General features: G+C 45.8%; 1 protein-coding gene across 3 annotated transcripts in view; it reads right to left on the bottom strand.

The window, feature by feature from the left end:
* TBC1D8 (TBC1 domain family member 8) overlaps window positions 1-10,438 on the bottom strand; it is a 105,873-nt gene extending 95,435 nt beyond the window's left edge. For 2 of the 3 annotated variants that reach the window (XM_088454183.1, XM_088454186.1), the window contains exons 1-2: window positions 10,246-10,438; window positions 9,596-9,791 (exon numbers count right to left, since the gene is read on the bottom strand). In XM_088454183.1, coding sequence (XP_088310309.1) covers window positions 9,596-9,722 — 127 coding nt within the window. In that variant the 5' untranslated portion in view covers window positions 9,723-9,791; window positions 10,246-10,438. Of the gene's footprint in view, window positions 1-9,595; window positions 10,138-10,245 lie in introns of those variants that run through there. The other variant, XM_088454184.1, reaches the window with a different exon arrangement.
* Between the last annotated feature and the right edge of the window lie 7,600 nt (window positions 10,439-18,038).

Here is an 18,038-nt window from a genome sequence, read left to right as displayed (position 1 = left end):
TGAAAGAGCTTGCCCATAGCATTCCTCAGGTTTATCTTCTCACGTAGTAGAGATAGAAATCATAATAAAACGTGAAAACTATGTATTAGCATTACAGGTAACAATGTACCAGAAACAGTTAGGGCGGTATTCAATTGTTTTCACGGTCCGGATCTCCCATCTAAAGTGACAGGAGATCGCGGGGCGTTATTCGAATGAGGTCCATTTTCGCACTGACCGCGCCCATAGTGGTCGGGTTTAGCCGCATAAAACAGCTACCTCTGACCAAAGTCTGGTACTCCAGGCCTGTTTCCGGGGCTTGGCCGATTTTTTGGGGCCAGCCTGACGGGGAAAAGACTGTGCTTTAGGCCTACCCTGGGCCCTGTAAGGCCGAAAGGACTGCGTACCTGAACTGGAAGGGACCGCAGCAGACGGGGGACATGCAGATTCGGCTGCCGCCAGCGTGGCTACAATTTTGTCCAGATCCGGACCAAATAGGACTTCTCCATTAAAAGGCAAAGCTTCCAAGCTCTTTTTGGAATCAGCGTCCGCCTTCCAAGATCGCAACCATAAGGTGCGACGAGCAGCTACAGCTGCCGAAGAAATCCGATAAGTTAGGGTACTGATATCCAAGGCCGCTTCATTGATGTAAGTGGCCAAATCCCGGAGATTGCCTACCAACTCGACCTGTTCAGCTGAACAGTCGGAATCCAAAGACGCCTCCAAACTATCTGCCCAGCGCTCCATAGCTCTGGCTACCCAACATACGGCCATAGCCGGTCTGGATGCCCCCCGCCCCCGCAAGGGAATAAATGGACTTTAGGCAGATCTCCTCCTTACAGTCCTTAGCATCCTTCAAGGAGGACATGGAGGGCATGGGCAATGTGGCACTTAGGACTAGGCGTGTCACATGAGAATCCACCTGTGGAGGGGATTCCCACTTAGAAAAATAATTATCCGCAAACGTGTAAGCCACCGCTAAGCGTCTTTGAGGCTGATACCGTTTACTAGGATGTTTCCACGCCTCCTCTAAATGGTCTACTAACTGACCCGAAAGAGGAAACACTTAAAAAAGGCATATTTGGACTTGGACACCGGAGGATCATCATCCTCAATAACTAAAGCTGTGCGGACTGCCCGAATAAGGCCAGGAATATAAACCTTGGACTTAGCGTCCGACTCTTTAGTACGGAGAGGTTCTTGGTCAGATAGATCCAGAATCTCCCCATCATCGGACGTCCTGTTGTCATCCTCATAAGGAGCGGACAGACACGCCACCGGCTGCTTATGTGGCCGCAACACAGACTCCCCTTGTAACACGTCCCACAAATGCTGTACAGAACTTGTCAGTGAATTAACCCACGCAGGCTCCTGAGAGACCTGAGGAGGGGAAATAGGGAGACTGTGGGGTACCATCAGTTGTCTCGGGAAACCCTGCATGGGTGACGACACCAGTGACTGCTGGGACAATCCCATCTGTGAGAACGCAGGTTGCGGAGCTAACTGGCCCACTAGGGTTGTAAGCGCTTTGGCGAAACAACCCCAGGGTGGTTCCTGTACCGGAGCCGTGACAGTAATTGGCCACGTCAATAAAAAACACTGCCGACATAGCCCCTCCGCGTTACCCTCCCCCTCCGCTATTGGTACCTTGCACGTTGTACACAGAAGCTGGAGAGGAAATTCACTCTCAGACATGATGGTAAGTATGTGACCCCTCTCACTGACACTCGTTAATATAGTGGGAGAACCACCCTGCAATCACCGCACCGGAAGGGCTTTAGCAGAAGAAGAGCAGGGACAGTGAAATGGCTGACAGTAGAAAGTGAAAGTACAGGCAGCAGATGCTAGCAGAAGTCACATACAATGCAAACAAATTAATCCCTGCACAATCAGCGCTGATCCTCAACTACGCAGACACAGAGCCTGGTAGGACTCAGCGCTGCATACACAGACCTGTTTCAACGGAGGAGAGGTATGCCGGGGGACCCAGACCACGATGCCACCGATCAGCAGCTTCCAGCAGCGTTCATCATGCTTCTGTAAAGATGGCCACCGAGGAGCAGAGAGGAGGCCGGCCTGGGGGAGGAGCGCTGCCACAGGGCCAATCGGCAGGTGAAGAGAGGGCTGTGTGCAGCAGGGGAGGCGCCGGCTGTGTACGGGAAGGCACGCTCCCCTGGCATGCAATTAACCCCTGGGACGCCACAGCGCTGCCGCTCAGCTGCGGACCGCTGTCCCAGGGGGGTAGTGGAAGCGCAGGTTGTTACCTGGCTCCACGCTGCAGCCAGTCCCCAGGGAGCCCCCTGCCTGGGGACTCTGGACCATGTGTTCAGCGGGGACCCACCGCGGGACCCTGCTGCTTACCTACTGCCCCCTTGAATCCGACCATGGTCCAAAACATCTGGGGTACCCCAGATGCTTACCAGCATCCCCGGATCAGTACCGGCGTTCTGGTACCGGCGGGGGTGTAGGGAAGACAGCATGGACGTCAGTAGTGACTGTCCATGCTGTACTTCCAGATGGGCAGCCACAGCTGCCTTGAAGAAAACTTCAGGGGCTATCCTTAGCCCCCCTCTAAACAGGTGCTCCGACTCCGGGCACCAGCGAAACTGGGATGCCTTGGCTCGGGGGCGGGGTATAGGAGGGGGACCCTAGTGCATCCTGGGATGCCGAAAACGTAACTCTATGGTGCCCGATGCCTGACGTCATCACCTCTACCCCAAGGTATCCTGTGGATACCCTATGGACCCTGATGTAGAAACTTGGATGTAAACATGCAGGGTGAAACCATATTGAATGGAAAGTGTGAAGAGTATAGTATAAAAAGGAGGCGGTAAGCTTCTTTGAAAATATGAGTTTTAAGTGATTGTTTAAAAGGTTGAAACCATGGCCGTATAGGTAAGGAGCTAACAAGAAAGGTGTGGAGCAACTGGCCTTGAGATGACAAGAAAAATGCATGGCTGAGAATTCTGAAATGTGGATGCATATGTAGGATGGAGAAGATGGTTCAAAGCTTTATAGAATAAAGAGAATACTCTGAATTAAATCAATACCGCTAAAGAGAAATTGTGTAGGATTTGTGTAAAGAAAAGAAGAAAAGAAGTACTCCTCTTTTATGGGGCACACCTCATGTGTATGATAGATACAATCTAGTTTTTATTATTTTTAATTTAAAATATTTGATATAATCACATTATAGTAAGGGCATATAAGTTTAAAAAAATATTTATTTACAAATATCCTGTTGTGAGATACAAAAGAATGTATTTACATTAATAGGCAGCACAATGCAATTCATATTTGTAAATTGCAATGATTGCTGGAATTTAGGTACAACAGTCAAAGACAATCTAGGCTATGTATCATAGGTTATATTCCTTGATATATGTTTTCCACTGTGTGGAGAGCTGTAATTTAATATCTCACAACAAATATGACAATACACCACAAGATACCAAAAAACAAGACAATAATAATTAGAAAAAGTGCTTAGTAAATGATCATATATGTCATTGAGTCACATATGTCAAAATACTTATAAATGAATAACTAATGTAGAGTATATACAACAATCACAATAGTCTGGACTGTATATCATGTGTTTGATCTGTAAGTTTTCTATACGTGTGTCCTCTACTGTATGAGGAACAGAACCTTTGTATCTCACAGTAATGTACAAGTAAAAATCTACACCAACATATTCAGGGCAATTCAATTTGGAGCGAAAAGTCAGATTTTGCGATAATATCACACCGATGACGTCATTTTCGCTGGTTTTGGTTTTACACCGTATTCAATTTCAAAGACTTTTCGCAGATTCGAAAAGTCTTTGAAAAAAACAGGGATAACTTTTCACCACTGAATAGGTGGTGAAAAAAAGTGCAGAATTGGGGTTTAGGGATGCAGCCTTGAAAAAAAATAGCCTGCACCCCTGGGAATGACATTTTAAAATAAACTGTGTAAAAAAAAAAAGTTTTTTTTAAAAAAAAATAGGGACACCCCAAAAAAATTATTTAAACTTTGGGGTGAAAAAAAAAAAAAAAAAAATGGGAAAAAAAAGTGTTTAAAAATAGGGAAATAGGTTCAGGGCTATTCTGCAAATATGTGGCGGGTGTATTCTAGAATAGGTTATTAGCGGCAGGTGCATATTTGCTGAATTTTTAAATAAAGACTTTAGGGACTTAAACATATGCTAGTACCCATTTTCATGTACCCCAAATTTGATGGAAACACTTCCAAAAACAAAAAAAAAAAACCTAAGTGCTCTTCTGCAACACTTCTTCAATGTCGTGAAAAAAACACCTGCAGCCGCTATTTAAAACCCCGACTTTCATTTGCAGGCTAAAACGGGGGTACCCATAGTGATCCTCCATGTTTTTACAGCTTTAGGGGGGGGGGGTCCTACAATTTATTACAGGTAAATTTCGTATTTTTTCGCCGATCCTACTTCGCCGGGTCCTGTGTCTGTAGCTTTTAAATTGAATACGGGGATAAAGCGGGCGCGCGCCCGATACTTTATCCCAGGAAAATCTCTGATGTGGAGCGAAAAGTCCAGCACGGACTTTTCGCTCCCATATTGAATACCCCTCATAGTAAGAAAAACAGTGATAATTAGAAAAAAGTGTGCTAATAAGTGATCATATATGCTTTTGATGCATAGATTGGCGAACATAAAAAGATTTTTGTGTAAAAACACACAGATTAAAAATTAGCACCTTGAACCAGACCTGGTGTCACAAAATAATTTATTGGGTGAGGTGTCCCTCATTAAACTGGGAAGGTTTAGATTAGATTGTCAGGTAGATTTTGCTGCTATGATATATAGTATAGAGTGAAAAGCAGTGTCCGTGCATTTAGATACACTGGGATCTGCTTTCCCCAGTCTTATAAAAATATCAGACTGGAGATGAGAGTCCCTATGCAATTGCACAGTTAAGGAAAATAGAACTAGTTCTGCTGCTAGCCCTCGTACACAGCTTTGCCCTGTTGCTATGCATTGCAGGGTATCAGCATGGATCCTTGGCTAGTGAGAGAGCAGTGAAATTAAGACAAAGTACCTGAGAGTGGTATGTTGTAAGATCCCAGTGGACACAGGTCTGGTGGTGCAGGGGTCCTCTGTGCTCACAGAGGAACCCGTGGAGCGGTTTTCACCTATATGTTCGCCGATATATGTATCAAAAGCATATATGATAACTTATTAGCACATTTTTTTCTAATTATCACTGTTTTTCTTACTATATGTTCGTTTAGATTTTTACTTGTACATTTACTGTGAGATACAAAGGTTCTGTTCCTCATACAGTAGAGGACACATGTATAGAAAACTTACAGATCAAACCCATGATATACAGTCCAGACTATTGTAATTGTTGTATATACTCTACATTAGTTATTATATTTTCTGGACAGGGAACAAATCATGCTGTCAATTTATTTTTCCTGTATCTCACAAGAGGATATCTTTCCAAAAATGGTTTAAACTCATGTGCCTTTATTCATTTATAAGTCTTTTGACATATGTGCCTCAATGACATATATGATCATTTACTAAGCACTTTTTCTAATTATTATTGTCTTGTTTTTTGGTATTTTGTGGTGTATTGTCATATTTATTGTGAGATATTAAATTGCAGCTCTCCACACAGTGGAAAACATATCAAGGAATGTAACCTATGATACATAGCCTAGATTGTCTTTGACTGTTGTACCTAAATTCCAGCAATCACTGCAATTTACAAATATGAATTGTTTTGTGCTGCCTATTAATGTAAATACATTCTTTTGTATCTCACAACAGGATATTTGTCCATACATTTTTTTTGAACTTATATGCCCTTACTATAATGTGATTATATCAAATACTTTAAATGAAAAATAATAAAAGCTAGATTTTATCTATCATACACATGAGGTGTGCCCCATAAAAAAGGAGTACTTATTTTCTTCTTTTCTTTAAACATTGCCAACATAGCTCCTAGGGAGCACCCTCATTCAGAAAAGACATCAATTATACACACACTGTCTTATTGAATATTAAATATTCCATCTCTCTGTGCGGTGTCTCATCCCTATATCTTTTCTTCTCTTCCTCACCCCTCCTTTTCCCGTTCCCCTACCTACCACATTGATATTGTGTCGGATTGTCATGGAGGTATCTGGGGGGTGGTATGGTGGGTGAGATGAAGTGTAACAGCAGTTGGGGACAGTCTGTGGAGGGGTAGCTAAGCTAAAAGAGAGTTACAATAGTGAACCAGAGTTATACCAAGTGTATAAAGTCATGTGTTTTAGAAATGAGCATATTTTAAAGATATTGTGTAAGTGAAAGCAGCAAGATTTGGTTAGTGATTGGATGTGATGGCATGACTCCAGGAACCTTAGCATGGGAAATATGCAAAAACTGTGTTCTTATCCATGATAAAAAGTTCAGTTTTTGATCATTTTAAGATGGTGGTGGGACATGGAAGCTGAAACTGCAGTAAAGAAATGAGAAATATAACAATATAAAGAAAAGATGTTGAGTAGAGAGAGACATTGGGAGGAATTCAATTCCTTGTGATGTGCCACAGGACATAAGGCGGTGTCAAGCTGCGCACTTTATCATCTATTAATGTAAGTCTTTGCCAAGTTTTCTACATGCCTTAATGGATGTTTAAAAAAAATGAGCAAAGATACTGGTTGCAAAGATCATTAGGAGCCCATTTATCAATGATCACTTTTGCAACGCGATCAGGGCATTCCAGTAATGCCCATGATCGCATAGCAGAATGGGATCATAGCGGCCGGATCTATCATCCGAGACATGCAGGGACAGTCCCTGCGATGCCTCCGGAGAGCTTCCGGCCAGTGCAGGGGGTGCTGCGCATGAGCAGTCCCGCAGACTGCACATGCACATCCGCCATAGCCGGGGGTTCCGGCGGATCCCTCCACCGGCTAATTATGCGCGGTGTAGCCCATAGGCTACAGCGGCTAACGTCATCTTCAAATGGCGTCAGCTGCTGGGGCCAATAACTAGAATTCTTTGCATTCCGGATATTGGTAATTTGGCAGCATCGCATCCCCCATAGAAACCTATGGGGGATGCGGCTGCCAGCGGTAATCAAGGGATCACAGCAGGCGTTGGAGATACCGGCTGCGGTCCATCCTTAATACATACGGGGGATACTTAATATTTGAGGTAAATCACCGAAAACACATTGATAAATAGGCCTCTGTGTCTTGACAGTTTTAGGAGCACTTTATGGCCATCATACTGAATTTAATTCCCACACAGAGAATCAGCAACATAGAGATTGTACTGAAAGTCACAGGAGTCAATTTACCACGAGTGATAGTGTATAGCAGATTGAAAATAGGAGACCTAGAACTACTCTCTCTGAGAATGGGAAAGATAAGGTTATACCAGTTATGTGAGACTCTAAGGGGCCATGCAGAGTTGAACGCAAGGCTGTTTGCTGAGCATATTTTGGGAGGGGGTCCGTGTGCAGACTCAGTGCGGACCCCCTCCTCTCTCTGGCAGTGTCGCGGCTACAGTAGATTCTGGCTAAGTGCCAGAATCTACTGCGCATGCGCGGGACTCTGGAAAAATGGCGCCTGCATGCACGAGTCACCGGGAAAATGGCCGCAGACATTTTCCCAGTGATTTTTGCTACTCTGCAGCGCCGGTCCAGCACTCTGGAGATAACGGACAGGTAAGTATAAAGACTATAATGGGTGTAGGGTGTGAGTGAGGGACCCCCTGGACCAGGGGCCCGTGTGCACCAGACACCCTGCACCCATTATAGCAGGGGTGGGAAACCTTTTTTCTGCCGAGGGCCATTTTGATATATATAACATTATTTGCGGGCCTGGTTTAGGCCATGCCCCCTCCGCGTGATGTCACACATGGGGGCGGGGCCACAATCGCCGGTGATTACAGCAATGCCCAGAGCATTCTTAGGATGCTCCGGGGAGCTGTAAGGGTAACGGTGTGACCGTCTGAAGTTTTATAAGGACGCTCCAGACGGCACTGCTGCATAGATTCTGACTGCAGTGTGCAATTCTAGACACCCTGCTAGCCAGATGAGGCTAGCAGATAACAGCTCTGAGGGCCAGACCAAATGATACCGAGGGCCTTATAAAGGCCCCGGGGGCAGGAGGTTCCCCATCCTTGCATTATAGATACGCCCCTGGTTCTCATGTAGTATAAGTTTAGATAGCGTGTGACGTCGAAATTCCAGGGTGTGCCAAGTTGGTGCTAGTTTCAGATGCACCTACAGTAACATAGGGATGGTACACACTGACAATGTTAATTACTATGAAATCAAGCATACAGATAGGGGTAATGCAGCTATGTACAACTCTACATACAAGAGAGAGATATATATATATATATATATATATATGCATTGCTCTGCTATGTAAAAGCGTATCATTACAGAAAAACAAATTTAAATTAAAAATTCAGAACACAGTTATCTGTATAGGTTTCAAGATGTCAGTACTAGGACATTTGCTTTTAAATATAATGCAGAAGATGGTTTGTGTTAAACTAAGAGTAAATACAAATAAGATAATATACTAGTATAAACTTCCTCTATTATAGTTATTAAGGTCTATTGATCTATTAATGAGGTTTTTCATGGCAGAATGATCACTAGATCACAGTGTATTATGAAGTAAAACCATGCTAACGATTTTTAAAAGCAATGAACAGCAAAAAAGGTTTTATGTAATTAGGAACATACTAGTAACACTATGTTAAACCTCCAGTAATAGCAAAGCATATAACTGCATATGTAACAGTTTACCTGCACTACCGTCCACAGTTCTCAAAATAAAGCTGGGTACAGACTACACGATGTGTGTACCCAGCGATATCGTCAGCGGCGGAACCCGACATCGGTAAGTGCCTACCCACTTGCCGATGCCGGCAACGATGGCGGGGGTAGGCTGTATTCGGCAGCATTGCATCGCTAACTATATCCCCAGATTCTACTGCAAGTACAGACGACTGGGGATATCGTTAACGACCCGCGGGATCGCGCATCGTTAACGACCTAGTGCGTACACACTAGAAGATTAAACTAAATTATCGTGATGATGTATCGTTATCGCCAATATCGTTTAAAAAAATCGTCTATTTTAAGACTGCATAAAATAAAATAACTGAATGTGAGCTACAACTATAAATACAAACTTTATGCTACTATAATAACACATTCTGACGAGCTGTAAGAAAAACAAGTTAGCCATACATTACTAAAACAAAACAAAAAAATGTTGTGGTTTAATTACATCTAAATAGTGAAATGTTACTTCATTAGGAATATTCACACATAGATAGACAGATGTAAATACGGTGGCACTCTGAGTATGCTGAATACATAATACACAAAAATTCTGTTTTATGTCTCTGAGTGCTGCAGTATTTTCTTCCCTGTGTGAGGACTGGAGTGCACAGGAGCCGCACAGAATAACCAGAACAAAGAGTGCTGCCAAACTTCCAATACAAACCAGAGCTCACACATAAGTGTGTATGATGATAGCGAGGTAACTGTATACATATACAGGGGAGAGAATTGCCTGGACCTGGGAAACACCACATGAGATACAATAGCTGACTGGACTCTGCTGCACTCACCAGTGAACTTGGCCGCGCTGTCCCCATGTCCGCGGCGGCGCTGCAGGATGAAGTACTGGTTGGAGCTGTGGGTGACCCATAGGCGCAGCGCGTTCTTCAACAGAACCTCCTCGGGCTTCAGCCACATCCTGCCCGCCCGTGTCCGCTGTCACAGCCGCCGCATGTCCGGCCACCCCAGGGCTCGGCAGCGTGGGGTCTAGCGGAAGAGAGCAGCGGCAGTTAGTACGTCTATTGCCCGCTCTTCAGAATATCCTGCAACCGAGCGCGGGTCACAATACACACACAGCCCAGAGATTCTGGCCGCACTGCTCGACACACATCTCCCCCATCACTGGCAATACCATTCACATCTGTGCTCCGCTCCCCTTACTGCTGCAGGTCACCCGCCTCCTAGACTGCATAGACACCCAGTACCCACACACCACTCCCGGCAGCGCTGCTTGGTAAGCCTGACTTCTGCAGTGCTGCCATAAGCACTGTGCCGCCCACCACAGCTGCCCGCCGACCTTTCACCCACTCCTGACACCACACGTTCAGGCTGAGAGAAGCTGGAGACAGCTAATACCGCTCTCACTACACTGGTGTTGTTCCTATTCCCTGGCAGCAGACCTATGGACTGTGGACTGACATACACAGCCACATTACCGTACCTGCTGCCGGATCTGCGCTGCTGCTTCTCCTTCTCACTACTGCACATACAGTTCCGGCATCCAGAGAGGAAGTTCATCCCCAACCGAACCAGCCCAGACAGATCCTTCCTTGTGTTCTACATGGCCTCCTCCTAGCTGCTGTTATTCCCTGCAATGCACGCTGCTCCTTTTCCCACTCTCTGACATCTCACTCATCTGCTCGCTGCTCTTATCTCCAATCGTAGTCACCCACTCTCCTTCATTTCATGGAACAGTCCCAGGATTCCAATATTTGGCACTGGAAGTGTCATTGACCAACTGCATAATAAAATGACTCCATGCTGTTCTTACTATCTATTTCTTTTCTATAAGGTTCAGAAGTTGAGATGTAAAATCTAAAAAATATATGTAAGAAAAAAACCAATAATGGTGCTGTCAGCAGAGTAGTGAGAGCAGCTGTTAAAGAGGGGATGTAGATAAAATGGCGGCAGACGGGATACCGGCCGCCGGAATCTTGACCGCCGAAAAATGCCAATGCTGCTATTCTGAATGATATCAGGATACCGCCGTCGGCATCTCGAATGCCAGAAGACTGAACGTCCGGACGCCAATAAGTATGGCACTGTCCCCGGGGTTAGGGGGGAGAGGGGTAGGGATAGTGTACTTACCTTCCCTGTCGGGATCTGCAGTGCCCGTGGTTCCGGATCGTGATTTGAACCAGCGGCTATTGAGCTGCCGGTATTTCATACCACTCCCGTTAAGGAGGGTGTCTGCCTACTACAGTAGCGTTTTATACGGCTTGTGGGTATCTACCACAACGAGACGCGTCAAACAATGTACATACCTACTGGACCATGCACGTATCGTATTGGCTGTGGAACTTTTCATCCATCCATCTGGACCAGCATATTTGCAGATTACTTGTTATCAGTGAGAGGTACTGTCAGTAAGATCATATGCAAGCCTTGTGCCTGCTAAGACTCTTGGCCTGATTCAGCAGTAATCGCAGCTGCGAATTCGCATGGAACGCAGCTGCGAAAATATGCTAATGCTTGCCAAAGCACTGCTGACATAAAGATGCCCACTTCTGCTTTCTCACATTCATCCACTGTAGCTCTTCTGTGTAAACATCAGTACCATCGATGAACATCGACCATTCATGCAGCATTTACACCACAGACGCTCGCAGTAGGTTCTCAAGCTGCATATGCAATTGCAGCGGCTAATTTATGCACACGCAAGCAATGGCATTCAAACGGAAAGGCACCCCTGTGTTTTTCCCACCACTCCCTCCTCACCACCCCCAAACGCTCCAAGCCTGTTACTCAATGGATTCCTCTGTGCATCCGTAATCGCAGCGCACGCCAGTGCAGCTTATACGCATGCACAATGGCTAACAATGGCTCTATCTGTGTAAGTAGTTGCATTTGCGTTCTCTGCTGAATCAGGCCCTCTGTTCAGACATATTTCCTCAATCAGCTGGGACTCCAATATACCTGCTACTACTGGACCATTTGGATGGTAATATTTGATTAAGTTTATGCCTTTATGTCCATAACGATATGAGACATGCAATACCAAAGCTGGGCATGCGGTCAATGCCGACCGATGGGATTCCAGCGGTCAGAATGCCGGCGCCGGAATCTTGACACTTGTCAGAATACCGGCGCCGAAGTCCCGAAGGTAAGTACTGGGGTTTGGGGAGGGTTAGTGTTAGGCACTACGGGCAGGGTTAGGGTTAAGCTGCAGGGGTGGGGGGAGGGGGGTTAGGTTTAGGCTGCGGGAAGGGAGGGATAAGTTTAGGCATCAGGGTGGAAAGGTTAGGTTTAGGCATCGGGAAGGGGGGGTTAGGTTATACCCATTTTACAATGACTTAAAAATCCTGGGTTGATGCACAATCACGTTCATACAGGATTTTTGTCAGTGTAAACGTATCCATCCGGGTCTGGGGATCCAACTCTGGTAGCTTTCAGGGTTGGCCACAGGTCACTCCCGTGTCACCCTGAAGTGTAAATGGCACGATCCGTGTCACGATGACCCGGTTCATGCCGCATGCTGCCCGATTGTCCGGCTTCTGTGGCGCTTGGAGGTGACATCATCTCCAAGTGTCCACTGCATCCAGAGCCGGCCCGGCCAGTGCTCCCCACCCGCCCTCCTTGCCTCTGGAGGGCAGTGGGAGAGTGAGGTAAGGGAGCAGAAGGGAGGGGTAGAAGTGCTACTTACCTGCACTGGAAGAGCCGAGTCACTGCAGACCCGGCTCCGGTGTGAACGGTGCGGGTCTGTCCCATGTCTGATCCGGGTTGGAAACGTGTTCCAAATCCCGGGTCAGGCCTGGGATTTTGGTATAAAAGAGGTATTAGGCTTACTTATCTGGGGGCATCTGCATTCTAACCTGGCCGGGATGCAGGCATCGGGATTCTGACCACCGGGATCCCGAGCGCTGGTGTCCCGTACCCAACCCCCAAAGCTGCACTGGGACTGAACAATTCATTTTTATTGTGATTTCCCAATCAGATTAAAATTTTTGCACTATGTTTATGCTCATCTTTATTCTATTAGTGACTTCTCCACTGTCAAAATAGGACGCACAAACCTTATATTGATGTATTTTTATTGTGAAAATTTATTAAATATGTTATATTATCAAGTTTCATGACACATTAGATTTGAATTTTTCAGCGCTGTAACTATATATTTTATAATATACAAATGTGATGTAGTATCAAAGTCAAAAAGCATATAAAAGCAGAGTAGTTAATATTGCTGCTTTACAGCACTGAGGCTGTGGGCACTATTCTGACTTGTGTGCAGTGGCATAGACATGTTCCAGGATAGGACGGGGAGCAAAGGGTAACAGAAAGGCAACAACTATTTTTGTGAAAGTCTTTTTTTCCACTATGCCCTTGCGATTGTCCCTTAATACTTTCCACAAAAAAAAAAAAAAGATTCTTTATTGCCCAGGTATGTGGCGACAAAGATTAGTAGGGACCAATTCTAAGTGGGATGCAGCCGCGTCCATGTGTGTCCTTTTGCTGGTGGCACGTCTGTGACTATACAAATGGAACCCAAGCACAAAGTGCCTATGCCCGGGCGGCGGGCGATGTTAAAAAATGTATCAAAACACCTTTCAACACCTGCTGTAAATAATAATGGTCACGTTCAGACCAAAAAGCAACAAATCAAAAACATAGATTAATGTGCTGAGTGGAATGAATTACATAAATAGAATCTCTTATGCTGGCCATACACGCTACAAATATCGGCGCGATCCACCTGATATCGGCGGATCACCCCGATAATTGTAGCGTGTGTGCGGGCGACCGAGGGTTAAATATTGCTCGGTCGAGCATGCAGGATTGTCCAGCATGCCCGTCCGATGCGATATTTACCCGGTAACTGTCGGCCGCATCGGGCAGTGTATGCCCAGCGCGGCCGACAGACATTTCCTATGTTCCTCCCTATGGAAGGAACAGGGAAATGTCTCCGCCCCCGGGGGCGGAGCGCAGATGTCGGGCTATACACTGTGAGATTTCTCTCACAGTGTATGCCGGCGACATCTGTGGCTGGCAGCCGGCCAGATAAAATGTCTATCGGTCTGACAGACATTTTATCTGGATGTCTATGCCCAGCATTAGTAATAAATCCGCTCTCCATTAATAAACATGAGACCCGTTTTCATAAGCCATAATAGTTTTTATTCAGACTCACAATACTGAAAAAAATATATAAATATAATGAACAACATATACCCATGTACACAAAATACCAAACATACACTATCAAGTTCTGCTTGTGAGTGTTCAGATCTTGGGATGTGATTCAACGAAATACTCTATGCTCAGCGTACTGTTTCTGGTTTTATGCATTGCTGATAAATGGTTTAAAAGTACCAAGGTTGATTTAGTCACTCGCCTTGGTTATATGGCACTTTATCGCATAAACTTTGCACATACTATGCAAGGTTAAAGGAAAATGTGCAATTAAGCTGCTACACTAAAAAATATTGGGTACTACTGTAATGAATTATATATTATGCGGTTCTTGATTCCCCAAGAAAGCTTTACTATTAAGTCATTTGAAAGTAAAATTACTAAATGTTTCTGTACTGTATGTTTTTTTTTTTAGTATTTGTGGAAAGGGAGCCCTAGACTCAGGGGCCGGCTGGCAACTTTTAGCCTGGGGGGCAAATGCATGCAGGCGGCCCTGGCAGAGGAGTAGTGTATAGCCAGGGTGCCCGAAAAAACGTGCTTGCTACGCCCCCCCCCCCCCCCCCTCAAGTGATCTAGGGAGGAGGCGGGTCCATATTGGATTAAGGTAAGGTAAAAATAAAGATTAGGGGCAGCCCCCTGTCATAGTGCCCATATGCAGTGCCACCCTGTGCCACAGGAGGACACCCTTATGCAGGCCTCGAGTATTGCCCCCAGTAGTGAAACCCCTATGCAGTGCCCCCAGTAGTAAGCCCCTTATATAGTGCCCCCAGTAGTGGTAACCCTTATGCAGTGCCCCTTAAATAGTGGCCCCAGTTGTAGTCTTCCCCCTATGCAGTACCCCCACTATTGCCCTTTATATAGAGCCCCCAGCAGTGGTCCTTCGATGCAGTGCCCCCAGTGGTAGTCCCCCCCCTATGTAGTGCCCCTAGTAGTAGTAGTCCCCCCCCTTGTAGTGCCCCCAGTAGTAGTAGTCCCCCCCTTGTAGTGCCCCCAGTAGTAGTATTCCCCCCCTTGTAGTGCCCCCAGTAGTATTCCCCCCCTTGTAGTGCCCCCAGTAGTATTCCCCCCCCTGCAGTGCTCCCAGGAGTCCCCCCCCTGTAGTGCCCCCAGTAGTATTCCCCCCCTGTAGTGCTCCCAGTAGTCCCCCCCCCCCCCCCCGGCAGTAGAGACATAATAAAAAAAAAAAAAAAACCACACTTACCTGACACCCGCTCCTGCTCCTGGTCCCGCCGCCGAGATCAGCTCCTCCGTCCGCCGCTTTGCATTATGGGAGTGACGCGTCACTCCCATTACCCACTGCGGGAGCCGGAAGATGTCTGGCTCTGGCAGTGGGAGCTGCAGCCGATGAGAGTCTGTCTGACTCTCATCAGCTGCTAAAGCAAACACACAGCTGCCGGAGCCGGCGGCTATGTGTTTGTGCTGTGTAGCGCTGACCGAACTCCGTCCGGTCAGCGCTACACACGCGGTGCAGTCTGTGTCACAGTGACACAGTCTGCACCGCGGCCCGCGGCCCGCATGACGCTGCGGCCCGGGGGGCACATGGCACCCTGCCCCCCGGCCCAGCCCGCCACTGCCTAGACTGCACACCCTGAAAATATATATAATGGGAGGTGCTACCTGTGGAGAGTATTGTTGCAAACATTAAAAAAAGAATTACAGATGCACAACTCCAACATTACTCATTATATATAATAATATATTTTGCAATAGAATTTTGCAAATAATAAAAGAGGTTTTGGCATAATCAGGCAATGGTTATGGGCCTACCCACCGCGCCCAGGAAACCTCTGAGGGTAGGTCCCTAACATACTGGGGTTGAAATCCAGAGCGCAGGACACCCCCAAACCAGCCCAGATGAGCCACCCCAGGGCATCACTCCAATAAGGAAAGGTGAAGTGTAAAAAGGTGTAGGATAGATAAGAGCAGCTGCTGCTGCATGTAGGGAACTGAAAAATAAAGATGTTAAAATAATACATATATATTAAACAAACAATGGAAGTGCTAAAAGTGCAAGAAAGGAAAAATGTGTATATAACGTGATGCCGTAAAGCAGCCCAACTAAAGCAATCCCGGGGACCCATGCCCCAAAAATCAACCCATAGCTGCACTACAGTATAAACATTTATTGGACTTACCTAGATTGTGCCTCTTGTTAAAGTGCAGTCAAAATGCCAGATCCCTGCTTAAAACCAATTAGGGACAGGTGGGAAGGGGTGCTAGCCTAGATCGAAGGCGTCTCATACCTTCAGGTGTGCATAAGAGCACACTAAATAGAATATGTGGAAAGGGAGCCCTAGACTGCACACCCTGAAATATATATATAATGGGAGGTGCTACCTGTGGAGACTATTGTTGCAAACATACAAAAAAGAATTACAGATGCACAACTCCAACATTACTCAATATATATAATAATAAATTTTTAGACTGAGACACCCACATTGAGTATCTGTAGATGCTGATATATATGCTTGGTGCGTCTTTAGATGCCACCATCAGTTGCACCATTGAAACTTGCACCAGCCCTATGACAGCTGCCGATTCTCATTCTGAGTGTGGCCTCCTATGTGAGAGGTTCTGCATCTCTGTACACAACCACTATCAGCAGGGCTGGATTAAGGGCGGGGGGCGACAGGGGCGGTTGTCCCTGGGCCCCCACACATGGAGGGGCCCCCACATAGGGTTGGTGTGACCCTGCCGAGAACAGGTGCCCAGTGGCACCTGTTCCCAGATTAAGGCTCACTGCCACAATCCAGTGTTACTTGATGCAGAGTGGCTCATGAGTCCTCTCACCAGCACTACCTGACACATTACGTCCGCAACGCCGATGAGAGGACCAGGGAGCAGCTCTGCCGGGAGGTCACGTCCGCACGCCGTCACTCAGGTGAGTAATCAGCGGCCGAGTAATTGGCTCCGTGTGGTTTGGGGGTAGGAGGGCGGTAAGCTCAGGGTGGCTAGGGGGAAGGGGGGTAAGCTTTGTGTAACTAACGGGGGGGTGTGCCTTTGTAGGCTCCGTGTTGCTAGGGGGAAAGGGTGGGGGTGGCTTTGTAGGCTCCACGTGGCTTTAAGGGGGCCCCCAAAATTTAGTTGCCCTGGGGCACCCACAAGCCTTAATCCGGCCCTGACTATCAGCAGTACGCCTGAGACACTCCCATAAGAAGGACCATCTCTGTGTTTCTGTTAAGCCACCTCCTCCCTGTCACAGTCCAGGAATGCCCAATACATTTTGCAAACATTTCTGAGCCTATGTATCTTCTGTGCACCTCAATCAAACCTTCTACTCAGTGTGTACGGAATCTAGACGTATACGCGGTGCGACTTAGACACATGCACAGAACAAGGCCCTTAATTTTTGGGGGCACAATGGACTTTATTATAAATATTCCCCTTAGTCTAGGCTAATATATGTTGATGAGCACAAGCATTAGCCTACTTACTGGTGTGCACATCTGATAACCTCATTCCATATTTTGTAGGGTCCACAGAGCATTTTTCCCCACAAAAGTACTTGTTAACTTTTTAATGCTCTGTTTTGTTTTTTAATTTTTGCAGGCTTCAAATTTATTAAATGTACACCTGTGATATAAGATCATCCACAGATGTTACATTAAACTAGCTATAGAAATTGCTATTTTATGAATAGGCTATGTCTGCCTTAGGTAATCTTTGGAATTTCTTCCATAATTTTTTTCTAACCTTTTGGGTTTTTTTTTCCATCAGACTATTACAGGCAGACACAATCAGGTGCTAAATAACTGCCATAAGGTAAACTTCAGAAATAATGGTGCAAGCCTTGTGGATACCTCTAAAATGACACTCTGACAATAAATAGTGAATGCTAAAAATAGTTTATTTTAAAGATATAAATACACTGTATATAAATATATGTGTATATGAAAAAAAGACTTATGGTAATAAAAGCATCTGTATGAATAAAAAAAATCTAAAAAAATGTTTACACACTGAAAATGGAGTATATGGGAAAGATTCCTGGACTGCACACCCTGAATATATATATATAATGGGAGGTGCTACCTGATGAGACTAATTACAGGCACAGAAACAGACAAATCTAACTTGCACAACTCCAAATTATTGATAATA

The sequence above is a fragment of the Taudactylus pleione genome, unplaced genomic scaffold, assembly GCF_031769625.1.
Source record: "Taudactylus pleione unplaced genomic scaffold, aTauple2 ptg000609l, whole genome shotgun sequence".
In the NCBI taxonomy this organism is placed as follows: Eukaryota; Metazoa; Chordata; class Amphibia; order Anura; family Myobatrachidae; genus Taudactylus; species Taudactylus pleione.
This window is presented reverse-complemented; position numbering and strand designations above follow the sequence as displayed.